The sequence below is a fragment of the Trachemys scripta genome, chromosome 11 (assembly GCF_013100865.1).
Source record: "Trachemys scripta elegans isolate TJP31775 chromosome 11, CAS_Tse_1.0, whole genome shotgun sequence".
NCBI classification, from domain to species: Eukaryota; Metazoa; Chordata; order Testudines; family Emydidae; genus Trachemys; species Trachemys scripta.
In genome coordinates, this window is record NC_048308.1 from 42,306,988 (window position 1) to 42,334,524 (window position 27,537).

General features: G+C 39.9%; 1 protein-coding gene across 1 annotated transcript in view; it reads right to left on the reverse strand.

The window, feature by feature from the left end:
* Nucleotides 1–1,628: 1,628 nt before the first annotated feature.
* TTN (titin) overlaps nucleotides 1,629–27,537 on the reverse strand; it is a 297,668-nt gene continuing 271,759 nt past the window's right edge. The window contains exons 259-286 of the mRNA XM_034786056.1: nucleotides 27,177–27,482; nucleotides 25,298–27,064; nucleotides 24,892–25,188; nucleotides 23,492–23,779; nucleotides 23,094–23,393; nucleotides 20,942–23,008; nucleotides 20,530–20,832; nucleotides 20,137–20,442; nucleotides 19,757–20,047; nucleotides 19,332–19,631; nucleotides 18,921–19,226; nucleotides 18,342–18,647; nucleotides 17,961–18,242; nucleotides 17,041–17,634; nucleotides 16,650–16,937; nucleotides 16,227–16,526; nucleotides 15,440–15,742; nucleotides 14,823–15,125; nucleotides 14,120–14,701; nucleotides 13,691–13,996; nucleotides 13,292–13,591; nucleotides 12,476–13,051; nucleotides 12,081–12,386; nucleotides 11,397–11,990; nucleotides 5,320–11,270; nucleotides 5,077–5,230; nucleotides 3,651–3,938; nucleotides 1,629–2,930 (exon numbers count right to left, since the gene is read on the reverse strand). Coding sequence (XP_034641947.1) covers nucleotides 2,632–2,930; nucleotides 3,651–3,938; nucleotides 5,077–5,230; nucleotides 5,320–11,270; nucleotides 11,397–11,990; nucleotides 12,081–12,386; nucleotides 12,476–13,051; nucleotides 13,292–13,591; nucleotides 13,691–13,996; nucleotides 14,120–14,701; nucleotides 14,823–15,125; nucleotides 15,440–15,742; nucleotides 16,227–16,526; nucleotides 16,650–16,937; nucleotides 17,041–17,634; nucleotides 17,961–18,242; nucleotides 18,342–18,647; nucleotides 18,921–19,226; nucleotides 19,332–19,631; nucleotides 19,757–20,047; nucleotides 20,137–20,442; nucleotides 20,530–20,832; nucleotides 20,942–23,008; nucleotides 23,094–23,393; nucleotides 23,492–23,779; nucleotides 24,892–25,188; nucleotides 25,298–27,064; nucleotides 27,177–27,482 — 18,263 coding nt within the window. The 3' untranslated portion in view covers nucleotides 1,629–2,631. The remainder of the gene's footprint in view (nucleotides 2,931–3,650; nucleotides 3,939–5,076; nucleotides 5,231–5,319; nucleotides 11,271–11,396; nucleotides 11,991–12,080; nucleotides 12,387–12,475; nucleotides 13,052–13,291; nucleotides 13,592–13,690; nucleotides 13,997–14,119; nucleotides 14,702–14,822; nucleotides 15,126–15,439; nucleotides 15,743–16,226; nucleotides 16,527–16,649; nucleotides 16,938–17,040; nucleotides 17,635–17,960; nucleotides 18,243–18,341; nucleotides 18,648–18,920; nucleotides 19,227–19,331; nucleotides 19,632–19,756; nucleotides 20,048–20,136; nucleotides 20,443–20,529; nucleotides 20,833–20,941; nucleotides 23,009–23,093; nucleotides 23,394–23,491; nucleotides 23,780–24,891; nucleotides 25,189–25,297; nucleotides 27,065–27,176; nucleotides 27,483–27,537) is intronic.

Genomic DNA, 27,537 nt, shown 5'->3' on the forward strand with positions numbered 1-27,537 from the left:
AAGTTTCAGAGTAACAGCCGTGTTAGTCTGTATCCGCAAAAAGAAGAACAGGAGTACTTGTGGCACCTTAGAGACTAACAAATTTATTAGAGCATAAGCTTTCGTGGACTACAGCCCACTTCTTCGGATGAAGAAGTGGGCTGTAGTCCACGAAAGCTTATGCTCTAATAAATTTGTTAGTCTCTAAGGTGCCACAAGTACTCCTGTTCTTCTTTTTGCGGATACAGACTAACACGGCTGTTACTCTGAAACTTGTCATGTGGCATTGTGACACACTTTGGGAGGGTATTGCAAACAGAAGGATCATTTGCTCTTATGTAGCTAACTAGAGTCAATTCTTGAGGCTCAGGTGTTTCCTGGGAACCAGGCATTGGTGTAGCTAAGAGTCTTGAAAGACGGGAATGCCTGTGTACTACTTGTGAATACCACTGTTCAAGACTATTGTAAATGAACCAAGGTACATTAAGGAACCCCTCTGCCCCCGTACCTGCATCCGTAGTCTTTTTCCTCCCCAAAATAAGGCAGCTGCAAGACCCTGAAATCTGCTACTGTTCAGCAAAAGGGTGATAGTATAAAATGATAAGATGCGGCTTCTCCCAGTCCCAGCAATAATGTAATAATCATTAATTGGCTAAATAAATTTGGAGACCAAACGCACTGAAGAAAGCCTATCCCAGCTCCCGCCTGTGGCGGTTTTATCTCCTCTTACCTTAGCAAATATATTGACCAAACAATGTTTTAATACAGCTAACTGTAAAGGTATATAGGGTGGAACAAAGCAGGCTGGCCACACTTACAGCATGGGGGACTCTAGCCTGGGAAGCAATGACTGAAAAAGATTTGGGGGGCATTGTGGATAATCAGCTGAACATGACCGCCCACTGCAGCCAAAAGCACTAATGCGATCCTGGAGATGCATAAACATAGGAATCTGGACTAAAAGCAGAGTGGTTATTTTACCTCTGAGTGCCTATAAGGCATGTTTTCTAATCCTGTAATTATTCCCTAGTTCTTCTCTGAACCTTCTTTATCAACATCCCTCTTGAATTGTGGACACCAGAACAGGACACATTAGTCCAGCAGCAAATATCTATTTATGTTAATAAAGAGAAGGATGACTTGAGCACCTGCAGGAGGAAAAAATATTTAATAAGGGGCTCTTCAATTTAGCAGAGAAAGATATAACATGATCCAGTAGCTGGAAGCTGAAGCTAGACAAATTCAGTCTGGAAATAAGGTGTAAATTTCTAGCAGTGAGAGTAATTATACCAAAGGTCATGGTGGATTTTGTTTTATGAAGATACACTCTAGGAATTATTTTGGGGAAGTTCTAAGGCCTCTGTAATACAGGAGGACAGACTAGGTGGTCACAATAGATTCCAAGGCTAGAAGGGACCATTATCTTGCAGCTTTGATCCAACCAATCTTAGCTACTCCATTTCTGTTAAAAGCTGTGTATGTGTTGGGAGGGAATGGGTATGACTAATGAAGGAAAGGTGGGCTATTGATCCGAAAGAGAGAAGAATCTGAATTATTTGTTTCCTCGCCTTTAAAGCTATTTCTGGGGTTTAAATGGAAGTGTCAGAAAAATATAATGTAAAGGCCAAATTACAAGAAATCACACATTGTAAAGTGCAGGTAGCATGCTTTATTTCAAATGAACAATACTATCTCAAGGAGGTTCAACAAATACAGCTAACAATAAAATTGACTACTATGTTAAGAGAACTAAATCAAATTGAAGGTGAGGGCACTATTGTGGTCTTAGCAACAGTTTTTTGGATTTTTTTTAAAACTGTGGTTCATTGCTTAGTTGCTTGGAAATTACAATACGTAATAGATTTCTAATACTACCACACAAACTCACAATCACTGCACCCCGGGAACCTCCGAGAGTCAGTACTGCTGCTGCACTTGAGTACCTAAACAACTTTGTTGAATGAGGGAATGGCCAGGTGATGTTACTTCTTAAAAGCTATTCAGGTAGTCAATATGCCAGAAACAGTACTCAAACAGCGAGTGAACAAAGTGCTGGCCGCTTGCACTTTGCTCAAAATATTGTAAGTCAGTCCGGAAATAAAAATTAGTGTGACAATCAGAGTCAATGTAAAACATTAAAGTGCTGATTACAGGAGGGTAGATGCAAACATCACCAATGCCTTACACGTCTGATTCAACAGATATATTCGTGCACGTATAAGTACAATGCACAGTATCATTTCTTAGGTGTATGCAGTCTTCAACAGGGAGCCTCTCTACCTGTTGAGGCATTCTTAGACATCAACACTGTGTTGAGGCACAACAATTAGTTAAATGTTGAGTAGGGTATTCGTTTCCTTAGAAACTTTCTCCTACCAACCGTTAGTTCCAAAAATTACATTTTATAAGTCATAAAATAAATGGTACAAAACTTCATAACCGTTAACTTCGGCTATATACAGTATGTACATGTCATTGAAAAATGTTTAAAATTCATAGGTCAAATAATAACTATAAGTCATAATGTATATCTTTGAACTTTGTCTCATTCAGGTAGGTACAAAAATATTTTTTTTCCTATTTACAGATTTGATATTTCAGTCTATATGACACTTGTAAAAAGTCAAGTGTATATAAAACAGATCAAGCCCTCTAAATTGATCGAATATTAATATTCACAGTGGCAGAGTCAGAACCGAATTCATTTTCTAAATTCAGTGTATAAAGTCCGCCATCATTCTTCTGGACATCCATGATGATAAGAGTGGTTAGATCTTCACTAGTTTCAATATGGAATCTGCCTTGCTGTTCCTGACTAGTAATTTTTTCCCCTTTGCAGTACCATGTTACTTCAGGAGCAGGTTCACCCGAAAAGGCACAGGATACTGTGAGAACCTTTCCTTCATCAATGCTGATATCAGATGGAAGAGCTTCAATTTTGGGTGGTACTCCTTTGCAAAATGTGAAAGTAAGTTTCAAGTTAGTTATTTTCATTAAGAACTATCTCCCTGCATCAGAGATATTCTAAGTCGGGGTTGGCAACCTACGGCATGCATGCCAAACACGGCACGCAAGCCGATTTGGAGTGGCACACTGCTGCCTGCTGCGGTCCCAGCCCCACTCAGCCCCCCTGCCCACCGCTCTCTCCTGCGGCAGCCAAGCTTCCCCCCACCCCCGCTTCTTCCCCCAGCGTGGTGCTTTCCTGTTCCTCCTCCTCTCCTTCCCTGCGCTGATCAGCTGATGGCCCTAGCGGGGGGTGGGGGGGAAGAGCGGCAGCGTGCTCGCTGTTCCGTAGAGAAAGCAGAGAAGAAGTAGGGTTGGGGCCTTGGGGAAGTGGGTGGAACAGGGCATATCCCTTCCAGCCCCTTGCCATGAGCCGCTCAGGCTGGAGGCGTAAGATCAGCATTTTAATTTAATTTTAAATGAAGCTTCTTAAACATTTTGAAAACCTTGTTTACTTTACATACAACAATAGTTTAGTTATATAATATAGCCTTATAGACAGAGACCTTCTAAAAAAGGTTAAAATGTATTACTGGCACGCGAAACCTTAAATTAAAGTGAATAAATGAAGACTTGGCACATCATTTCTGAAAGGTTATCTACCCCTGTTCTAAGTACTACTCCCAGGTATTTGATATTCTAATTCTACCAGTAATTTTATTGCTCACCTCTCAAACCAGATGTAATCATTCTACTAGTTGAACTCCCCAGTTGTGTCAGACTAGATTTTTCCATAATACTGCTGGAGCTCATCTCTACAAAGGATTCTTTCATGGAAGAGGCCATGCTTTGGGCAGACATGCTTGCAAATTTCATTTCAGTCATGCTGCCACTGCTGAATGAAGCCTCTTGTTTAGAAGCAGACATTTGAAATGACTTAGAAGAGAAACTTTCCTGCATGCTTGCATCACCACTTGTCCTCAATACTACTGCTTTTGGAGGTTCTTCAATTAGAGCTGTGGAGCATAGCAAACATAAAAGGAAAAAGCTATGTCATATCATTAACTGGTGAAGTAATGTCATCCTATGTTGACTTCATAGAAGGGAGAAAAGAGTATAGTTACTTTTTAAAGGAAAACTTCAATGGACCATAAAAATGTTTCCAATTACTTGATCCAACATGGCTAAATCACTAATAATAATTTATATATGAAATAATGAAGCAGGAAGCAGACATTTTATTAGCCTGTGACATGTATGAACAAAAGAAAATTACAGCTGCAGCCAGAGATATAATTCTGCTGCTTTTTAAAGAAGTTTAGCATTTTTTTCTGGCAGTGGGTATTTTGATTTGGTTTTTGATTCCTTTTCAGACTAATCAGAAAATGCCACCCAAAATGTACCTAAAAAGAGCTATGGGAACTCCTTGCTATTCCTTCAGTCTCTAGCTGCAGCTCTTATTTGCCAATTTTAAGACATATCATCAGATAGCAATTCCTGTCAGATTTATCACTAGAATCATAAGCAAGGGATTATGCATTTGCCTAGTTCATATCCGTAGAAATTCTGAAACATTTTCAGGTACTTATAAATACTGTTTTATAATTTCTCGTTGTTTGACCTACATATTCTGGTTAAATGAATTGTTCTGTAGTCATCTAACAAGTAGTAAATATCTCAGCTGCTTTCCCTTTAACATAAGCACAAATATACAGCAACAGCAAAAATACAATAACCCCTTGATTTCAGGAATCAAGATATTCTTGAACTGCCAGCAAAACAATTTAATTCAAGTACTAGTAATTCAATACATTTTTAATGGTAGAGTAATATACTTTTTTTTAAATGAACTGCTTTGATGTTCGATGAAACAGTGATCACCAGCACCCAGGGGTTAATGGCAAGATCACAGTTAAGAATGTTCACTGCTTGCTATTAACACTCATCTGGTAGGAAACTGAACACTCTTAAATAGGTGTTAAAATAGCATAAAAGATCCCCCATATGTGTCAAATATAAATGATATTGTTCAACAAAAATAGAAATGTGTTAAAATGCATAAGTCAACACCACTCTACAGATTTTGTTGCATCTAATTCTACCAGGCAAGAGTTCTAGTCATTCAAAACAACAAGAATTAAACAACAAACTTACGGAGTACAGTCAGGGATGCTGTAGCAGAGCATTGTCCATGGTAATTTTTAGCTTTGACTGTGTATTTTCCACTGTCACTCACTGTAGCATTTAGAATATTAAGAGAATATATAGTATTGGAGCGATTTACATTGATTTTGGATGACATAGCAATCTGAGGGGGGAAAATATTTTTGATTATGATCAATTTTAATAAGAATTTTGAATGCAATTTTTAAAGCTAATATGTAAGTGATTACTTACTGGTTGGTTATTCTTAAACCACTCAATTTCAGGAGAAGGATCCCCAGAGATTTCACAAGTCAACAATACATCTTGTCCTTCATCAATGTTTTGAGATTTGGGCTGTGTGATGAAGGCTGGTGCATTTGAGCGCTCAGTAGAAAAGGTCATATCAAACTGGCATCTGACAATGCCTTGGTCTGTTTTACCTTCACAGGTAAGTATTCCTTCATCTTTATGACTAGCTTTTTTGATGGTTAGAGTGTGATCATTTCCAGATACACCATATCTGTAATCTTCTGAGTTAGGTAGCTCCATTCCATTCAGCACCCATTTCACTTCAGATGCACCATCAATGTTAGCTTTCACAGTAACTTTCTGGCCATGAGACACAGTCATTTTAGTGGAAGAAGCTTTAATTTCTGCATGTGATCTTTTGGCTTCTTCAGAAACTGCTGACTTTTTAATAATTTCTTCTTGGACCACTTCTTTTTCTTGAGTTGTCACTGCTGATTTCTTCTGGGTAGAAATTTTAAGTGCCTCAGCCTCTTTCTCAACTGTTTTAGACTTTTCAGTCATGCTTGACACTTGGGAATGGATACTTTTAAAAACTTGGCCAACAAATTGGAAGTTAGTTTTAGATACACCACCTTCCCCAGTGATTTCACAGGTATATTCGCCTTGATCAGACTCTGTAAGGTTATGGATTTTGAGTTCATAAGTGCCATCTGCTGAATAATGAAACATGAAATGGCTGTCTTCTTTCAGTTTGTTGCCATCTTTATACCAGGATACTTCTCTGACACTTAAGATACTGCTTTCAGCTGCACAGGAAAACCTTACCTTATCTCCACAAGCTTCCACTTTCAGCTGCTGAGTTATCTTGGGAGGAGCAGCAGTTGGTAACTGCACTTTCTCCACTGGAGTTGTCCTGCCTTCTGCTGCTGATTTAGCTTTTGCATGAGCAGTAGGTGGTTCAGGGGATTTTACACGTTTAGGTGATTTAACTGGCTCTGGAGACTTCACACGAGGCTCAGGAGATTTGACTTTTGGGGGTGATGTAACTGCTTTTTCAGGAACCCTTGCTCTTTGTACAGTCAAAGTAAAAGGTGCTTCCTGTCTTCCTTCAGCGTTTTCTACCACCAAAATGTAACTTCCTTCATCTGATGTCTGGACAGAAGAAATCTCAAAAGTAGATTTGTATTGTGTTCGTGTGACTTGGAAGCGCCTGGAAGAAACAATGGCTTGACCTGCACGTAACCACGTTACTGTTGGTGTTGGTTCACCATCAATGTCACAAGAAAATCTTGCAGTCTCCCCTTCAGAGACAGTGATTGATCGTGGTTTTGTTAATATTGTTGCTGGAAGAGTGGTCTTAAACTTCTTGAGTGAAGCCCTTTCCTCCAATGATTTTTCTTCAGCTGCAGTGATTTTCTTTTCAGCAGAAGCATAGCGTTCGTATGATGAGAGTGATTCTCTTGTCTCTGTCATTTCTGATTTGACCTCTCTGACTGAAGAACTAGCCTCTATTGCAGATGTTTTCTTAAAAGAGGAAACAGCATAAGCCTCTGTCTTTGTCAAGTCAGGAAAAATGGATCTTGGTACTTCCTCATCTCTGCGCTGGGAAGAGTAGGTAGTATAATCTCCTCCCGTAACATCTAATGTCGCATAGTCAGAACATTCTCCTTTGTAATTTGTGCATACAACACGATATGTTCCACTATCATCAATATGGCAGTCAAGAATCTCCAAGGTTAACACACCACTGGTATTAGTGAAATGTATCTTACTGCTCTCTTGGATTTCAATACCATTATGGTACCATTTCACTTCAGCTGTTGGTTTTGACTGGACGTTTAGAATGAACCTGGTATTATGATTACACGGCACACGATGAGAACGCATTCTCAGAGTGATGCGAGGGGTGTGATCCAAGGTGAAAGGCTGCTGAGTCAGAACTTCGTATTTCCTTTCCATTGTTTTCTGAGTTTTCAAAGCAGCTTTCATGGAGTCATACCTGGAGAAGATATCAAATCTGGCCATCCTTTCAAATCGAGAGAGTGACCTTTCACTAGTTACCGGGCTTGGTGAGCGTGGCCGAGTTCTCTCTGGTGTAGGGGATCTCCTTTCAGTTTCTTCCGCAGGCCGTGAACGGGGCCGAATTAATTCAGATACTGGGCGCATTAATTCAATGTAAGTTGGAGAAAGAGATCTTCTCCTCCTCAATAGCCTTGAGGGTGGTGAAAATTCCCTGTGAACATGTTCCACCATTTTTATTTCTTCTTCTTCTTCTTCTGATGTAATCTCAGTTATTTCTCTCTGTCTCCTCCTCACTCTGCTCTCTTCCTCCTGTGCCATACGCTCAAGCTCACTCTTGTATTCAGAGAGTCGCTGAGTTGTGATAACTGGACGAAGCAATTCTTCATCCTCTCTCTCATCCATTATTCTCTGTCTTTGCTTTGGTGGCCTATAGACAGCCCTGTCATGGCGTTGACGAAGTTCTGCATAACTTGCTCCAGTTTCAGCTTTAGATGGGATGTGATAGGTTGAGTACCTCAGCTCTCTTTTTCTGGCTTCCTCTGTACTGACCTGCTCCCCTGCTGAAGAATAACGAAGGGCAGACAGCTCAAAACGTGGAGGGCTTCTGCTTGGTGGTGAAGCAGAAAAGCCTAACTCAAGTTCTTCTTCAAGACGCAGTCTTTCCTCTTCAATTCTCTTCATGGCTAAATAGTCATGAGTAGGTAGGAGTAATTCCTCATCTGACAGGTCACTGAGTGATCGCCTTCTTGGTCTGTAATAAAGCTCATAATCAGGAGATGGTGTTCGGCGGCGTGCTGGTCTCACAGTTTCAAGGTCATCTTGTGACAGCTTTGGTATGCGCCATTTAGGTTTATACTGATCAGAAATGCGTGGGAGTGGCATCACATAGAACTGTTCCCATCTAGAAAGGCGAATGCGCTTTGGCCGTTTCTGAACAATTTTGTCTAGTTTTCCTGGCATTTCATACTGGTCTCGCAGCCTCTTGTACCACTTCATATCTGACATAGGCACAAACTGTTTAATGGTCTGATCTTCCTCAAGAGCAGTGCGTACATGCCTGCGAGGCTCTGGTATCTCATACGGCATGCGAAGTCTCCTTTCTTCCTTTATTTCTTCCTTCTGAATTTCATATACACCTTTAACAGTCTTAGTACTCACTGCTGGCTTATACAGGATGGCAGCTTCTCTTAGAGCTTCCTGTGCTGCTTGTGTTAGTGGAACAGTTTCAGTCCCAGAAAGGATTTCTGCCATTCTTAGTGTCTTGTCAATTTGTTTTTGTACATGCTTTTCCCGCTCTTCTTCTGTCTTGTACTCGTGCTTGACATATGTCAAGCGTTCTACTTTCAGGTAAGCCTGACAACTTGAAGATCCAGCACTGTTTGTAGCAGTAACTCTATAATAACCACTGTCTTCTGGTAAAGTATCTCTGATGTGCAAAGCATAATAGTCCAAGCCTTCAAAAACAACTTCAATGTTGGGACCACATGACAGAGGTTGACCATCTTTCTCCCATTTCAATGTTGGTTTTGGTACACCAGATATCCTTATCTCAAAGCACACACTTTGGCCTTCTTGGCACTCTGCATTTGCTAATAGTCTTTTGAACATTGGTCTTAATGTGGTGTCTGCTGGAGGTGGGTGTGGAATTACAGTCAGCTTAGCTTTGCAACTGTCTTCACCATATTTGTTGCGTGCCAAAATACTATATTCAGCATCATCATCCTCAGTAAGATTATGGATGGTAAGTTGATAAAGCCCTTTGTCAGATTCAAAAGCATACTTCCTATCATCATCACCTGGTTTAATTTTCTGACCTGATTTGAACCATGTTACTCGAGGTTCGGGGTGGACGGTTATAGTTACTCCAAACCTGACATGTTCACCAACATAGGCAGTGTGGTTATACAGAGGCAAAGTAAATTCTGGTGGCCTCTCTAGAAGTCTCATAGTATCCACTCGGCGTTTCACTTTCTTAACTGTTCTGTATCTATAATACTCAGAAACTTCTCTCACACCTTTAACAAATAGCTCTGCATAGGAACTATCTTCACCATAGTCATTTACTACCTTGCACCTATAGGTACCATCATCTGATTTAGTAATGTCTTTAACATACATGGTTGCCACTCCTTCCTGGTACCTGATTTCATACTTCCCATTGTTCTCCAGTTGCCTGATACCAAAGTACCAAGTCACTTGTGTGGACTGATCGTAATTTTCAATCTTACATGTGTATTTCGCATGCCCTCCTTCTTCTACAACAGCATGCATTATCTGCCCAGAAATGGGGCCAATGTCAATTGATGCAACTTTTACTTTTGCAACTGTAACCCCTTTCTGAGATCTAATTGCACCACCACAGGAAATGCGAGCTACTGACACAACCATATTCCATTCTTTCTTCACCAGGGTCTGGTAGTACCGCCTATGTCTTAATGTCTTAATGACTTTAGTGCTGATCTTTTCCGTCCTCTGTTTCAGCCATGGATGACTAAGTGCTTCTGCAGCAGTCATACGACCCTTCCTTTCTTTTACTAGTAGGCGATCAATGAAGTCCATGGCCTCAATACTTATATCTTTGAATGCTTCATCATCAAAGTTGTATTCAGCACTGATGATATTTTCAATAGTCTGTTGGTTTGTTTCAGCAATGAAAGGATTAATACCACTTAGAAGTATATATACTAGGGCACCAAGTGACCACATGTCAGTAGCTGTGCTAACCACATCATGTTGATGTACTTCAGGTCCATAATATTCAGGAGAAGTAAACTGAAGTCTAAAGTTGTCACCAGGCTTCAGCTGTCTAGCCTGACCAAACTCAATAATTTTAATTATGGAGCTTCTTCTTGTGAAGTAAATGATATTCTCTGGCCTGATATCAAAATGTCCAATGTTATGACTGTGTAAGAATTCAAGTGCTTCACAGACCTGGTGTACATAGTTTACTATTTCTCTTTCACTCAGTTCAAATGAGGTTGTACTAATTCTTTCGAAGATGTCAACTCCAGATATGAACTCAAAGATCATGACTAATTCTTCTAGGCTTTCAAATGATTCGTGAAGATACAAGATATTTCTATGCCTAGCAATGTTTAGGATGGAAATCTCTTTCTTTACTAAAACTTGGTCAGCTCCCTTTACTTTAACAAATTTGGCCAGGAAGGTCTTCTTGGAAACTGTTTCAACACAGCGGTGGACAATTCCAAAATGCCCACGCCCAAGCTCTTCAGCAATCATATATTTGTCATAGAGTTCCTTTGTGGAAGAGTGAGATGCTTTAACTGTGGTGACTTCTCTGGTCTCATCAACTTCTTCATCATAGTTCAGCATTCTTGTCTTATCTTCCTGTGTTATAATTGGCTCTGTAGGTTCAGAAGGCTGACTTTGCCCAAATTTATTTTCTGCAATTACACGGAACTGGTAGCTTGTCTTGCCAAATAGGTTTACCACAGTGTATCGGGTATCACGAGCTTGTGCAACACGAATCCATCTCTCTGCTGTAGTAGCACGTTTCTCAATGATGTAGTTTGTGACCCTGCTTCCACCATCAGTTGCTGGAGAAGTCCAGATCAAGTTGACTGAATCCCTTGAAATGTCACTTACTTTCAGACCCCTTGGTGGATCAGGTACATCAGCCACATCTAATTCAACTGTTTTTTGATCAATGCCAAATCTATTTTTAGCACAAACAATGTAGAAACCTGCATCTTTTCTGTCCACACCATTTGGAAAAACTAGAGAGGTGAATGATCTTGTAACAATAACTTGGTAGTGTCCATTGTTATCAATGAGATCTTGTCCTTTCTGCCATGTAATCACTGGATCCGGCTTGCCACTGAATGGAATCTTGATGCTGACCACTTCACCTCGGAGAGCATGAACAGCTCCCATACCTTCAAGATTTTTGGGCAAGTGAATCTTAGCAGGAACTGTAGCAGAAAGAAAGAAAGATCCCATCAGTACAAACAGTGTTTTAACTAAAACACAGCAGGAGTATTCTAAACTTTGGAAAGTTAAATAAGAATTTGACTAAAGCATCAAAACACTTTATTCACCTTCAACATCCAAAGAGGCAGTGCCAGATACAGATCCTCCCTGATTGGTAGCTCTAACTTGGTAGACAGTGGCATCATCATCTGTTGCATTTGTAATGACCAGCTGGTGATATCCACCTTTAAATTCTTGTATCTTAACCTTTTCACCATCTGGCAAGATCTCTTTACCCTGTCTAAACCATTTAACAATAGGCTTAGGATGACCAGTGACTTTGCAAACAAATGTGGCAGTGGCTCTGAATTTCACATTCAAGTTTCTTAGTTCTTCCTTGAAATGTGGTGCTTGAATTAGTACATCAGATTTTGGAATGACTGATTGTGATACTTCACTCCATTCACTTTCACCGCCTAGATTTTCACATTTTACACGGAATTCATATTCAAGGCCTTCAACAAGACTTTTCACAGAATAGACTGTTTCATGAATTTCTTCTGTTGTTACTGCAATCCATTTGTTTTGTTTCTTTTCACGTTTCTCGAGGTAGTAATTTCTGATCTTTGCACCTCCATCACTGGCCGGTGGTTTCCAGGACACAACACAAGAGTCCTTTGTAACAGCAGTTACTACTGGTTGACTAGGTTGCCCTGGTTTTTCTGTAAAGAATAAAAAGATTCAAAAAGTTAAATGAAGTTAGCTTAGTAATTTGCAGGTATATGTAAACTCGTATTTTGGTGCACGCTTACCAAATGGACTTTTGATAACAACAATTGATGAAACCTCTAGTGCTTTGCTAATGCCATATGTATTCTGAGCAGACACACGGAAATAATAGCCTGCATTTTCAGTTAGGTTAACAATTCTGCATGTTGTGCCTGAAATGCTTGAAGATACCAGTTGCCACTCTGTGCCTTCCTTAGCTTCACATTTCTCTACCACATAGTTTGTTATCAAAGCACCTCCATCATCCTCAGGTGGCTTCCAGCTGATTACCACAGAATTTTTCAGTAGGGCTTCCACAACAATTGGCCCTGTTGGTTTATCTGGTTTATCTATAAAAGGAAAACAGTATTTTAGTTATCTGCCAGTAAATATTTTAGAGAATATTATTCAACAGAATTATTGGAAATAGATTTAATACCTTGAATTTCCACATTAAGTACAGTGTCAACTGTTCCAAATATGTTGCTTAGTTGCACTTTATACTTCCCAGCATGGGTCTTATGCTGGACATTCTTAATGACAAGATGAGTATAATGCTCAGTGTTCTCAATAGTAACATTTTCGGAGTCTCTCAAAGGTTTCTTGTCATGGAACCAAGTGATAGCCGGTACTGGGCGACCAATGTACACAATATGGAGGCGAAGGGTGCCACCCACACCTGCATAATATTTCTCTTTCAGTGGGAAGCCAGGGTGGAACTGAGGAGGAGCCTGTAAGAGTAGCTTGCCAGTAGTTTCAATCTCCCCGACATCATTGGTAGCCATGCAAGTGTAGACTCCTTCATCTTCTTGTTCTTCTGTTATTACAGTCAGTGTATGGGTGCGTCCATCTGATGACATTCTGTATTTTCGGCTTTGTACCAGTTCTTTGCCAAAACGATACCATTTAATGTCAGGAAGAGGTCTCCCAACAATCTGGCATGTCAACTGAGCTGCTTCACCCAGTTTAGTTGTAACATCCTTCATTGCTTGTCTTATGCCTGGTGCTTCTCCAGCTGTAACATTGAAAGGTTAAAGATAAGAAAATTATTAAATGTTCCTCCGCTATTACTTTATTTATACACATCCTTCACTTATACCTGTCACCAGTTTACATTTAAACTTGCAGGTTTATTCTTTAAGACCATATAGCCAATATATAATGTTCATGAGCACAACATAGTTTACCAGGACATAAAATATCATTTAATCTGTCACATAAATCATAGTGACTGGGATAGGATATTTAAACTTACATGTTAGTTTAGTCTTTACTGTCATAGCTGTTCTTCGAGGTCTGCTGACTCCAGTCTCATTTTCTGCAAAAACCCTGAATTCATATTCTGTAGCCTCCAGTAAACCTCCCACTGTGAATTGTCTGTCTTTGATACGTTCTTTATTGCACTTTTTCCATGCACTCTCTCCAGACTGACGATATTCAATCCAGTATCCCAGGATATCTTTTCCACCATCACATTCAGGCCGTTCCCATTCTAAAGTAATACTATCCTTAGATATAGAAGTGATCTCAATTTCTCCAGGTTGACTTGGTTTGTCTATAAATTACAGAGTATTTACACAAGTTAAATTTCACTTCTCTAAGAACTTCACTAAATTGCTCTCCAAAATGTCAACTAATTCGAACAGTTTCTTACCAAATGGATCTTTGCACACCACTGGTTCAGAAGCAGGACTTGGTTCACTCTCACCAATGTCATTTTGGGCAATGATGCGGAACTGATATTCAGCATCTGGAACAAGTCCTGTGACTGTGAACATTGTAGTTGTGATTTGAGTTTTGTTATGCCTGACCCATTTCTCTGTAGATGTCTCTTTACGCTCAACGTAGTAGCCAGTGACACGAGAACCACCATCATCTTTAGGTCTGGACCAGAATAAGCTAACAGAGCTCTTTGTGACATCAAGTACTTCTGGTGGATTGTTTGGAGGCTCTGGAGGATCTGTTAAAAATAACATAATAACCATGTATTTTTAAAGCTCTTTTGTGTGTGTGTGATTGTACTTTTATACACATAAGACATGATAATTAAAACAGGAATTTTATTGTACAAAAATCTACTCACTCAAAGGTGTCTTTGGTACAACTGGTTCTTCAGATTTCAGGGATTTGCTAATACCAAACTGGTTTTCAGCAGAAACACGGAAGTGATACTCTACATTTTCTTTGAGCCCTTTCACGACTAATGATGTTCCCCTCACTCTGGAATCAACTGTGTACCAGGCAGCCTTAGGTACTTCTCGCCTCTCAATGATGTAACCAATAATATCTGCACCACCATCGTCGGTAGGAGGTCTCCAGCTTACTCTGACTGAGCGAGTCTGTATGTCATCATACTCAAGTGGCCCTTCAGGTGGATTTGGAATGCCAATCACTCTGACCTGTATATAAACAGCCTTCTTTGCACATTTGTTTTCAAGTACCAAATCATAGGTACCAGAATCTTCTCTTTCTGCATCTTTGATCACAAGTTCAGTGTGTGTCTCAGAAGTTGCTATCATTGCTCTCTTGCTGATGTCAAGGCCTTCTTTAGTCCATTTGCATATTGGTATGGGCTTACCTTTAATTGGTACGGTAAGCCTGATAACTCCACCTTGTCTCACAAACAGACCTTCCTGGTATTTTTCAAGTTCACAATCAGGATATTCTGAAAATAAACCCAACATGTTATGTTACAACTATTTTACAGATATTTTGTTATGTCTGTTTTATGCAAAAATATTGCTTATATCTATTTTCAGCAAGAACTAAGACCTAAAACATCTTACCAAGCATTTCTGTTACTTTGACTGTTCCTGGCACATCAGCAGGTTCTCCAGGCCCACCAGCATTACAGGCCATCACACGGAATCTATACTCTGCGCCTTGTGGTAGATGTGTCAAGGTGTATTCATGTATTTTGGTTGGAGTGGTATTACATTTGGTCCATTCAAACTGATCAACCTTTTGCATTTCAATCAAGTAGCCAGTGACTTTAGAACCTCCTTCCTCTTCTGGTGGACTCCAGGCCAGGGACACTGATGTTCTTGTAGTATCAGTAACTCTTGGGTTCTGAGGTTTACCTGGGGGAGCTGGAATAGAAGATCAGATAGCAGGTAAATATATTTTAAGATAGTTCTACGTTTAGTTTGAATATTTAAAAGGCAAAACAAAATGTTAACATACACCATTTGATAAGTATTTAGTAATGGTGATGTTTACACAGGAAACTAATGAATAAAACAGATTTTTAAAATATTCTTTGTATATTTAATTAAAATATCTGCTGCAGTACATTAAGCTATCCAGATGAAATATTTTAGTTTGTTAAACATAACAGCAGGTCTTATCAGTGACATTCCCCTCTGTCTCAACTGTTCTTTTCTCCATGTAGGAAATTATTTACCAATTGGATCCATAGCAACAGCAGGTTTGGAAGGACGGCTTGGTTTGCCTGTGCCTCTGGCATTGATAGCTGTGACACGGTGTTCATATTCTAATCCTTCAATCAGTCCAGTGGAGCGATAACGTGTCATAGTCACTGGAATTTTATTTACACGGACCCATCTATCTGCTCTGACTTCTTTGCGTTCCACAATATAACCAGAGATCTGTGAGCCACCATCATCTTCTGGTGGATGCCAAATAAGGGTCATGCCTTCGCGAGAGACATCAGACACTTGTAGAGTGTCAGGAGGACCAGGAAGACCTGTAATAAAAAGACAGAGAATTAAGAAAGAAAATATGAGACTGCATTTACAAATGTAGCTTTCTGGGGACAAATCCATAATACATACTACCTAGCACCTGTAGTGCTTTTCAGCACCAGATCACAAAGCACTTCACAAAGGAGAAAGCTGAGGCTGAGAGAGGTGAAGCGATTTCCCTAAGCTGACCCAGCAGGCCAGTGCGTAGACCTGGGAGTAGAACCTAGGTCTCCAGAGTCGTAGTCCAATACTCTATCCAAAGCATGTATATTATGCATATACAGGGCAACATATTAGTTTTAGATGTGGCATTTTTCTCCACAAGTATAACATGATTAGTACGCATGAGAGTATAGCATGTTATTTGGGAAAAGGAAATAATAGGATTTATTCTAGGGGATCTGGCCCTGTTTGTATTAATACATAGGCCCATGTAAATTGTTCTCCATTTTTAAATGTAGAGAATTGGAGAAAATGTAGACTTACTGATTCTACTCTTGCATTCTATAATGTCAGACTGAAGGTATGATCCAATTCCAAAGCGGTTTGTAGCAGCCACACGGAACACATATTCAGAACTTTCAATGAGTCTAGTGAACTTAAAGGTTGTCCTTGTTACAGATTCGGAAACTGGTAGCCATCCAGGACGGTGTGCATCACGCTGCTCCACCACATAACCACTCAGTGCAGCTCCACCATCCAGCTCAGGTTGTTCCCAGGAGATGGTAACAGAAGTTGAATCAATATCATCAATTCTGATAGGTCCAGTAGGTGGTCCAGGTTTGTCTAGGAAAAATTAAAAAGAACATAAGTTACTGTTTAAAAAAGAAGCTAGGTTGCCATTGTGACAAATTTCATGATGAAGGAAGAAGGATTGTGGACAATCATATCTTAATAATAAATCCTTACCAAGAATGATAACTTTTATAGTCTCAACAGCAGTTCCAGTTGTGTTCTTCAGTTCAAGTGTGTACTCCCCAGTGTCATGTATTGTGGTCTCACGCACACTTAATTTAGCTACTTTGGCTTCAGTTTCAATCTTGGTGCGTTCTGATTCTCTTAGCTTAGAACCAGCGAAGAACCAAGATACAGCTGGAGGTGGTCGGCCACCAATTGGAATAGCTAACTCTATGGGTCTGCCAGCTGGCACATGAACTGTCTTTTGAGTTATTCCAGCAAGGTCAATTGTGGGTAACACTATTAAAAAAACAAAACAAAACCTTTTTAATATCCATTTTGTAAATAAAATATCACACATTTTGAGTAGTCCTCAACCTATCCTTTTAACTATTATACCTACCTTTTTGGTCTTGTACAGTTACTGCTGTGACAATCTCTCTTGGTTCCGACACACCCTTCTGATTTTGTGCTCTGACTCTGAACAAATACTGTTCACCTTCATTTAGTGAGATGATTGTGTGCTCAAAGACTGTAGGCTTCAGTGTCACAACCTTCATCCACTTTTCTGTTCCAGCTTTGCTGGCCTCAATAACATAGCCAGTCAGTCTGCTGCCACCATCATGCTGTGGTTTCTCCCATGCAAGAGTTACAGTTGATTTAGTGATGTCAACTACCTCCAGTTTCTGAGGCACCATAGGAACATCAGACACCAGTACTGCATCAGATGTTTCACAAGGTTCACCAATACCATAAATATTTTCTGGCAGCACTCTGAAATAGTACATAGCTCCTTCTATAAGTCCAGTAAGTCTATAAAATGTTTTGCTGCATTTGGTAGTTACTGTCTTGTATGCTCTCATGGTAGCCTCACGTTTCTCAATTATATAATTGTTAACTGGTGCTCCACCATCAATAGTAGGAATTTCCCAAGTAATCGTCACGGAATCTTTCGACACTTCCTTAACTCTCACTGTGGCAGATGGGCCAGGTGTATCTAAATGCAAAAACAAAACTAATTATTTCCTATTTGCTCTTTTCCTGATTTGGGTAATTACTGAATTTACTGAAGCAAACAAATCAGGATTTGGATTTCATAGATGAACTCATCCTTTAGAAACACATTTCCCTTTGATTTCTACTGTATCTTTTCTTTTCCCCTCCTTCCCTCCTCTCCCACCTCACCTGCCATGGTCTTTTATCATTATTTTCTGGGTTCTACTTAAATTGCAAACTCCTTTCAGCAAACACCTTTTCCCTTCTGTCTAAAACAACATGTGTAAGTACAGTGCAATATCAATATGTAATAGTAACAATACTCACCATATACTTTAACAATGACAGTTGCTGATTTCTTGCCTGATTGATTTTCAGCCTCGACCACATATTTGCCAGCATCATACCGATTAACTTTATCCACAATAAGCAGAGTGTAGCTCTCTGTAGTGTCTATAGTAGACCGATTTGCAAGGTCAACACCCTCTTTGCTCCATGTAATTACTGGAGGTGGTCTGCCAGATACAGACACCATTAGGCGCAAAGAACCACCAGCTCTGACAGTTACAGTCTTCTTTAGATCATCAGCAAGTTCAAGGTCTGGTATTTCTGATGGGGAGAGGGGAGAAATACAAAATGAATTCATCTTTGAATAGTTTTAAAGAAAAATATAATCTTTCCATAAAAAAACTTGGGTTTTCAAATTACCTATTCTTTCCACAGGTTCAATTTCAGCTGATGATTCACTGAATTCACTCATACCATTCACGTTTGTGGCAGCAACTCTGAAACAGTATTTCTGGCTTGTTTTAAGAGCAGTCACTGTGAATTCAGCATTCCTTAGGGTGGCGGTAGTGTGTGGTCTGTACCACTGTTCAGTACCTTCTTCTTTCATTTCAAGAACGTAGCCTAAGAGGTCAGCACCACCATCATACATGGGCTTTGTCCAAGCCAAGCTTATGCTGTGCCTAGTAGTATCCACAACTCTTGGAGCTGAAGGAGGTGCAGGAGTGTCTTTGGAATAGAGGAACACACATTTCACATTATTGCAGGGAACATTTTACAGTTTAAAAGACCTTATTTAGTAACAATATTCTAAACAATTAGTGATTAGAAATTGATCTGAAATTAATTATAATCACTTTTATTTTAAATTCATTGCAGTGCTAGTGATTATAATGAATTCACATATTCTTTTGGATCTCTTATTTGGAATGTCATTGTAGTTAATTATGAGGCAATATGTTTAATAAATATTAAAAATATATTTTGAATTTGACTACTTACATGATGGCTCCTTGCACAGGATAGATTGAGAAGCGTCACTAGGCTCACTGTTCCCAGCAGCATTCACTGCAGTGACACGGAACTGATATTCACTATGTTCCATTAGACCTGTAACTTTCAGTCTGGTATCATAAACAGTGTAATCTCTGTTGACTCGTGTCCAGCGTAGACTTCTCTTTTCACGTTTGTCTACAAGATAGTTGCTAATCTCACTGCCACCATCTGATTCTGGTTGCAGCCACTGAATAATAATGTGTTCCTTGCCAATACCCACTGCTTCGGGTGCACCAGGTTGTGACGGAATAGCTGTTGGTGTTCAAAAATATGAAAAAAATCAGATTTTTTTTTCCAAATATTTCACATATGAAGAAGACTCCATAAATGCTGGAGCTAAAAGATGAAAGCACTTACTGAAAGCATTTCTAGCAACAATGGCTTCTGTTTCAAGTGGAACACCTGACCCATACTTATTGACAGCTCTCACACGGAAGATGTATTCATTATTTTTAATAAGTCTTGTCACCACCCATGATAATGTTTGACATTCAGCCTCAACAATAACCCAGTTGAGCCTGCTGGTTTCACGTCTTTCTACAATGTAGTGGGTGATTTCTGCACCTCCATCTTCATGTGGAACATTCCATGCCAGAGTACACTTCTCTTCGGTTACTCTGCTAATAGTGATTTTGCCAGCACATGGACCAGGCGAATCTGAGTAGGGGTGAACAAAGGTGTAATTATAGGAGTCAATGAAAAGCTTCTCTCTCTTTTTTTGTAACTATAATTGTGAATTCTAATGAATGTTCACAGCAAACTGTTGTCTATGAAATACATACCAAGCACTTTGACAAGGACTGAAACTTGCTTTGTTCCACTGGCATTTTTAACTGTTAGTGTGTATTTTCCACTATCACTTCTGTCACAATACTTGATAACTGCAATGGCCCTTTTGCTGGTGTACTGCAGAGATATCTTTTCACACAGGTCCAATTCTTTGTCACCTTTGGACCAGAAGACCTTTGGTTCTGGTTTCCCACCAATGGCTGCGTCAAGAACAAGATCAGATCCAGCCCTTATGGTCACAATTTCTCCATGCAATCTGGCATCCAGCTCAGCCTTTGGTGGCGCTATCAAAAAGAGATAAAAATATGAATGTTACAGTATTAAAACTGCAAGCTATACAATATTTTAAATGACCCAGGGGAATGTTTCTTACAATATTCATCTTTGCAAGTGACAGCACCAGTAGATTCAGATCCTCTGCTGATTACACCAGCTGCATTCTTGGCTAATATACGGAATTCATATTCTTCTCCTTCACTAAGAGCTGTCACAGTAAAGCAGTTTTCTGAGACAATGGTATAGTTGCATTTCAACCAGCGTCCATCTCCAGCTTCGTTGTATGGTTTGCGTTCTATAATATACCCAATAATTTTGCTGCCGCCATCATAAAGTGGAGGAGACCAGCTCAATGACACTGTAGACCTTGTGACATCTGTTACCTCTGGTCTGCCTGGTGGATCTGAAAGAGGACAATGTAACATGAAAAATCTAATTCTGTTGTTGCTTAAATAATAAAGAAGAAATATACTCTAAAAGATACACTTACCAACTGGGTTTTGAGCCACTAGAGGTCTGGAAGCTTCACTAGCTTTGCTCACACCAGCAGCATTTAGGGCATAAACTCTGAATTGATATTCCAGACCTTCCACTAGTCCTGTGACTTTGTAGTTGCATTCAAAGGATGGCACGTTGTTTTCCTTCACCCAAAGAATGGTATTACGCTCTTTCTTTTCAATCCAGTATCCAGTGATTTTGCTGCCACCATCATGATATGGTTCCTCCCAGCGAATGGCCATGGCATTGGCAGAAACAGAATAGACCTCTGGCCTGGTAGGTGGACTTGGTGGGACTGATTGTAAAAAGTAAGAGAGAAAAAAGTTAGATATGGCCACTAATTACATAAACCAGAAAAAATAATTTCTTAAAATATATGTGTGTGTGTATATGTTTGTTTTTACCGAATGGATGCTCAGCAACTATTGGTGCTGATTCCACGGGCTTGCTGACACCAAATCTGTTTTCTGAGCTGACCCTGAAAGCATACTCCATGTATTTGGTGAGATGAGTGACCTTGATCTGTGTACGTTTGACACTGGAATTTATCAGCTGCCATGCTGTTGTACCAGATTCTCGTTTCTCAACTATGTAGTTTGTAATATCAGTGCCACCATCATCTTCAGGTTCTTTCCATGACAATACACAGGATTCAGCAGAAATGGATGATATGTCAATAGGGCCAGTAACTGCACCTGGTCTTCCGATGACAACCACTGTGACAGCAAATGTTTTCACACCAGCTGTGTTCTCAAGTGTCAAATAATATTTGCCAGAGTCACCTCTCATGCTGTCCTTCACAATCAATGTAGTTCTATCCTTTGTTGTCTTGATGGTCACTCTATCAGTTTCCTTGAGTCTCATTTCTTCAAGTTTCCATGTTACTTTTGGAGCTGGTCGCCCACTAATTGGTATATCAATAGTAAAGGTGCTTCCAGCTTTGCAAGTTATAAGTTGTCTAGTTATTCCACTAAGATCTGCTGTTGGTTCAATCTGTGGCTCTTTAATAATAACAGAAGAGAAAGCTTCTCTTGGCTCACTGTAGCCTGCATCATTCTTTGCCTTGACCCGGAATTCATATTCATTGTTCTCTAGAAGACCTTCAACTGTGAAAGTAAGTTGTTTAGTGTGACCAGCTTCAACCCAATAGTCAGATCCCTTTTGTTTCATCTCAAGAAGATACCCAGTGACTCGGCTTCCACCATCATGGTCGGGTTTCAGCCAAGCTAATACTGCAGAAGATTTGGTAGTATCAATAATATCTAGTCGCTTAGGTGGAGCAGGCTCCTCGGTGGCTACAACTGGCTCTGTTAATTCACATGGTTCGCCTACACCATATTCATTTTCTGCTGAAACACGGTAGTAGAATGGCACACCTTCTGCAAGATCAGTGACCTTAAAGATTTGACGAGTACATTTTGAACTCACTACCTGCCAGCTACGACGGCTTGCTTCCCGCTTTTCCACAATGTAGTGATGGATGCGGGCACCTCCATCCAAAACAGGAGCATCCCACATTAAAGTAATAGAACCTCTGGTCACATCCTTAAAGGTAATAGGACCTGGTGGGCCAGGGGTGTCCAGTACCTTGACAGTAAATGCAATAGATTTGCTACCACTGACATTTTCTACAGTAAAGACGTATTTGCCAGCGTCATTTCTATTGCAGTTCTCCACAGTCAACGTACTGAATGAGTCAGTTATGTGAATGTCAGCACGCAGGCTAAGGTCTGAGTCTGCTTTAGACCATGTAGCAGTAGGAACAGGTTTGCCTAAAAAGGCAATAAACAGCCGAATAGTTGCACCTGCTCTGACAATGTGAGTCTGCTTGAAGTTTGCATCAATATCAATTTCAGGTGAAGACAGCCTGTCAGTTGCTTGGATTGTAGCAGGAACTTCACAGCTTTCTCCCTTGCCTGCACCATTGACAGCACTCACTCGGAATTTATAATGTTCACCTGCCTCTAAGTCGGTGACAGTATATTTGGTTGCAATACAAGTCTCTGCATTGACTTTATGCCACTCTCCTAAGTCAGCTTTGCACATTTCAATGATGTAGCCAATTATTTCCATGCCTCCGTCAAAAACTGGCGTGGTCCATTCCAAACTTACACTTGTCTTTGACGTATCTGTCACTTTTACAACAGTAGGCGCACTTGGTGGGTTTACTGGCTCTCTACATTTAATCAGCCTGGAGACAGCACTTGGAGGTCCTACTCCTGCAGCATTTTCAGCCATAACTTGGAATTCATATTCATTGCCTTCAGTCAGGCCAGTTACTCTGTATCTTGTCTCAGCAATGGCTCTCTTACTGGATACTTTGACCCAGCGGACACTCTTTTTTTCTCTTCTTTCCAGGATATACTGGTTGATTTCATTTCCGCCATCGGATTTTGGCCTAGCCCATGTGAGTGTGATACTGTCTCCTGTTACATGGGTAGGCTCTGGCGTACCTGGTGCATCAGGAACAGCTGCAAAATGAAAAACAGCTTAGAAAACATGCAACAAAAGTTGGTAACTGTGTAGTTATTTGTTCAAGACATAAAGGAAACTTACTGTATGGTATTTGTGCTATAATTGGATCAGATTCTAGTGGCCTGCCAACACCAAATTTGTTAACTGCAGAGACACGGAACTGGTATTCATTGCCCTTTATTAATTTAAGTGCAGTGTAACTGCAGGCGTCACAGTTATCTTCAACTAATGCCCAGGCAATCCTACTGGTTTCACGTTTTTCAATCACATAGTGGGTAATGGCAGCACAGCCATCATTATCTGGAGGCTGCCACCATAATGTCATCTTCTCTCCAGTAACGTTTGTGAATCGTATTGGTCCACCAACTTTTCCTGGAGTATCTGTGATAATAAAGCATCAGAGTTATAATTTACTTGTGCTGCCACTTAAAATGTAAATACTATTTGAGAATAGCTTACTAAAAATATGTACAAAGTACCTTGTACTCTGACTGTAATGTCTTCTTCTTTGGTGCCTGATGAATTCTTGGCTTCTACCGTGTATATACCACGATGGTCCCGAGTGGCATCTCTAACAAAGATAGTGCTAGATCCAATAACATTCGTTATTTCAATATTCATCTTCTTTTCAATCTCCTTTCCATCCTTAAACCAAGTCACTTGAGGTACTGGACGGCCTTTGATAAGAACTTTAAGTCTAATGCTCTCTCCAGCCTTAACAGTAAGGCCTTCAAAGTGCTCAGCACCGAATTCAATTGTTGGAGGAACTAAGAAGAAAGATAAAATAAAGTATACACATTCCATCATATTTATCAAGCTATTCATTCCTAATAAACAAACAAGTAATAAAGGCATATATAAGACTCTCTCTTCTGATTAGAAAATTCAGAATTTTTAAAATGTAGGGATCAATATTATATTGTAAGCTGTTCTATCTGAAATTTTATATCCTTAGAATTATTTTTTCTCTGTTAGTCCACTCTCCATCATATTAAACTATAGGTTAAAATATTAATTGAAATGTGTTGGTGCAACGTGCTGAGCTATTTTAGCAATTTGCATTTCTAAATTCTGCATAGCAACAAAACCATTGCCAAACCTAAGACAGACATATCTTTGCAGTTGCCACTTGTAAACCACAGAATCACAAATTAAGGCCTTTGGCTCAATTTCAAATTTATCTGTACTCTTTAGTTCCTGTAGTCAGGCTTAATTATTGTGAACACCTTCAAGGCACCACAGCTGTTAGAAGCTCCTGCCTTACTCAAAAGGGAAGGGGAATTGCAAGCCCCTATCCACAGTGACCCAGCCAAACCTCTCATGTTGCTCAAGCTCACCTTGTGATGTGATCTAAATCCTAAAACTCAAGCCCTGGCCTATTCCCATACTCAAATGTGTCAAAATGTTTTGGAGCAATGGCTAAAACGACACAATGTCTCTGCAATAGACTACTGCCAAAGGTGCAACAAAGAAAAGTAGCGAAACCATAACTAAATGTTAACACAGTAGCAAAGACAGAGCAGGACCCCACTGTGAATTCCAAGATGCATTCAGTAGCAGAGGAAGGCAAAAAACTCCTCATGATATGCTGAAGGAAAAACTCTGCTGTGGCCCCAAATGTAGCAACTGGTTAAATCCTATGGATCCCTGCTGGATGCTGGTCTTGCATCTAACTCTGCTCTACCTTTGGGTGGAGTGGGAGGGAGAGGTGGGGAAAGCCTGCTGCTCCTGGAAGGAGTGGTATACATTCCCTCTCCAGTCAGCAGCTCATATACCCAATATAAGCTAAAAGGTGCCAGACAGGAGCTTAGCTGGATTTAGAACCTACCATATAAAAATGCAAGTGTAACATACTAAATTAGTAATAAATAATGCTTACCACATTCATCTCTGGTCATGATATAGCCTGAAGATTGTGATGGTGGGCTGACTGTTCCGACAGCATTTCTTGCAATCACTCTGAACTCATATCGGTCACCTGGGCTAAGTCCTGTAACTGTATATTGGCATTCACTGATATCAGTAAAATTGCATCTGAGCCAGCGGTCATCACTTCCTTGCCGTTTCTCGATGCTGTAGGCCACAATCTTACTGCCTCCATCATGCAATGGTGCAGTCCATTTAAGGGTGACAGTTTCCCTGGTGATATCAATATAATCAGGAGTGCCAGGTGGATCTGAAAGGGCAATAATTACATACAGGATTATTTTTATTATAAATCTGCATGATGACTAACAATATATTACAATATATATATTTTCTTAGTGAAGTGCTTGTTTACTTACCTACTGGAGACACAGCCAAGGTAAATTTGCTTGGCTCGCTAACTGGACTTACACCAGCAGAATTTTCAGCATATGCACGGAATTGGTAATCCAGGCCCTCAATCAATCCAGTAATTCTGTATTCTTTACCAGATATTTGTGAAACATTAACTTTCTGCCATAAAATGCTGTTTCTTTCTTTCTTTTCAACATGGTATCCAGTAATTTCTGAACCTCCATCATAAACTGGAGCATCCCAAGATATTGTCATTCCATCAGCTGTTATATTGTACACAATAGGTTTGCCTGGTGGGCCTGGTGGTCTGAACTGGTGTTTTGCTACAACATCTGCTGAGACAAGTGGTGGGCTTACGCCATATCTGTTTTCAGCACGAACTCTAAACTGATATTCAGTGTCTTTAACTAGGTTAGGAACTTTGAAAGTTGTCCTAGCAACACTAGAACACACCATTTTCCAATTGGTTTGTGAAGTTTCTCTCTTCTCAATGCTGTAGCAGGTGATTTCTCCTCCTCCGTTGTCTTCAGGAGCATCCCATGACATAACAACACTGTCTGCTTTGATTTCATCTAGTCTTATGGGTCCTTTTGGTTTTGATGGAGGACCAAGAGTTATGACTGTGATTGTAAATGACTTTCTGCAAACTGAATTATCAAGAATTAAGGTGTATTTGCCACCATTCTCTTTTTTCACATTCTTGATGCTTAAACTTATTTTGTTTTCAGTTTTCTTGAAGCGAACTTGTTCACTTTCTTTAAGAGGGATGTTGTCCTTGAGCCAGCTCATAGTTGGTCTGGGTTTACCCTTATATGGCAATTCAATGTGCATATTATGGCCAATTCTTACAGTAATTTGTCCTCCAAAGATATCAGAAAGGTCAACTTCAGGTGTTATTACAAAGTCTTTTACTGTAATGGGTCCAACAGTAACAGCATCGCTCAATCCTTTTTCGTTTTTAGCAGATACTCTGAATTCCATGACAGAAAGCTCCTTAAGTTTTTCAACTTCAAATTCACATGTCTTACTTATGCCTGCATGTGACCATTCTTTTTCTTCAATCATTTTCTTTTCAATAACATAGTCTGATATAATGCTACCACCATCGAAGTCAGGTTTGCTCCACTGTAAGGTAACAGAAATCTTTGTAGAATCTTTCATGGCCAGATCCTTTACAGGTCCAGGTACTTCCGCGGGCTTCACTGGTTCTGAAGTCTCACAAGGTTCTCCCAATCCATTTTCATTTTCTGCAAGAACTCGGAAGAAGAATGCAGTCTTCTCTGACAGGTTAGTTACCTTAAATGTTGTATGAGAACACTTCGTTGTAATAGTAGACCAGGCTCTTTTGGTGGCATCTCTTTTTTCAATGACATAATTTGTTATTTCAGAACCACCATTAATGAGTGGTGGCTCCCATATAAGTGTAACAGTGCCACGAGAAACATGTTTAAGCTGCAGTTTCTGGCAGGCTGATGGTGTATCAAGTACTTTAACATTCACAAATGAAGATTTTGGTTCACCAATTCCATTCTCGATTGTGAGAACGTATTTTCCTGTGTCATTCCGAGTAACTTGAGGAATAATAAGTAATGTGGATGATTCTGTGTTCTGAATGTTGTATCTTTCATCAGTTCCAAGATTCTTTTCACCCTTTCTCCATATGACAGTTGGAGGAGGTCTCCCTTTGAATGGAATCATTATCTGTACATCTTCACCTGCTTTAGCTACAATGGAGGTTCTGAGAGCAACATCCAGGTCAATCTCTGGCTCCTCTGCAGAAATAAATAATAGTAAAAATATGAATAATTTGGAAAACAAAATATAAAATTATTTGAAATACCAAAACCCTACAAAATGATAATTAAACCAATTAAAGGTACATACCAAGTATATCTTTAGCTTGTACATATTCTGTCATTTCAATAGGCTCTCCTTGCCCAGCACAATTTATAGCAGATACACGGAAATAATAATTGACTGCAGGTTGAAGATGGGATACAACATACTCAGTTGTTCTCACTTCTCCTCTAGCACTGACTACAGACCATTCTTCTTGTTCTCCTTCTCTCTTTTCCACTACATAGCTGGTAATTGCACTTCCTCCATCATAGGCAGGCTTAGTCCAGCCAAGGGTGACAGATGTCTTAGTAGTATCCACAATCTTTAGCTTAACTGGTGGCCCTGGTTTGTCTGTAAAAGATATTTGTCCTCAGTTATTCCCAGACAATCCTATGAAAGTCTGCCC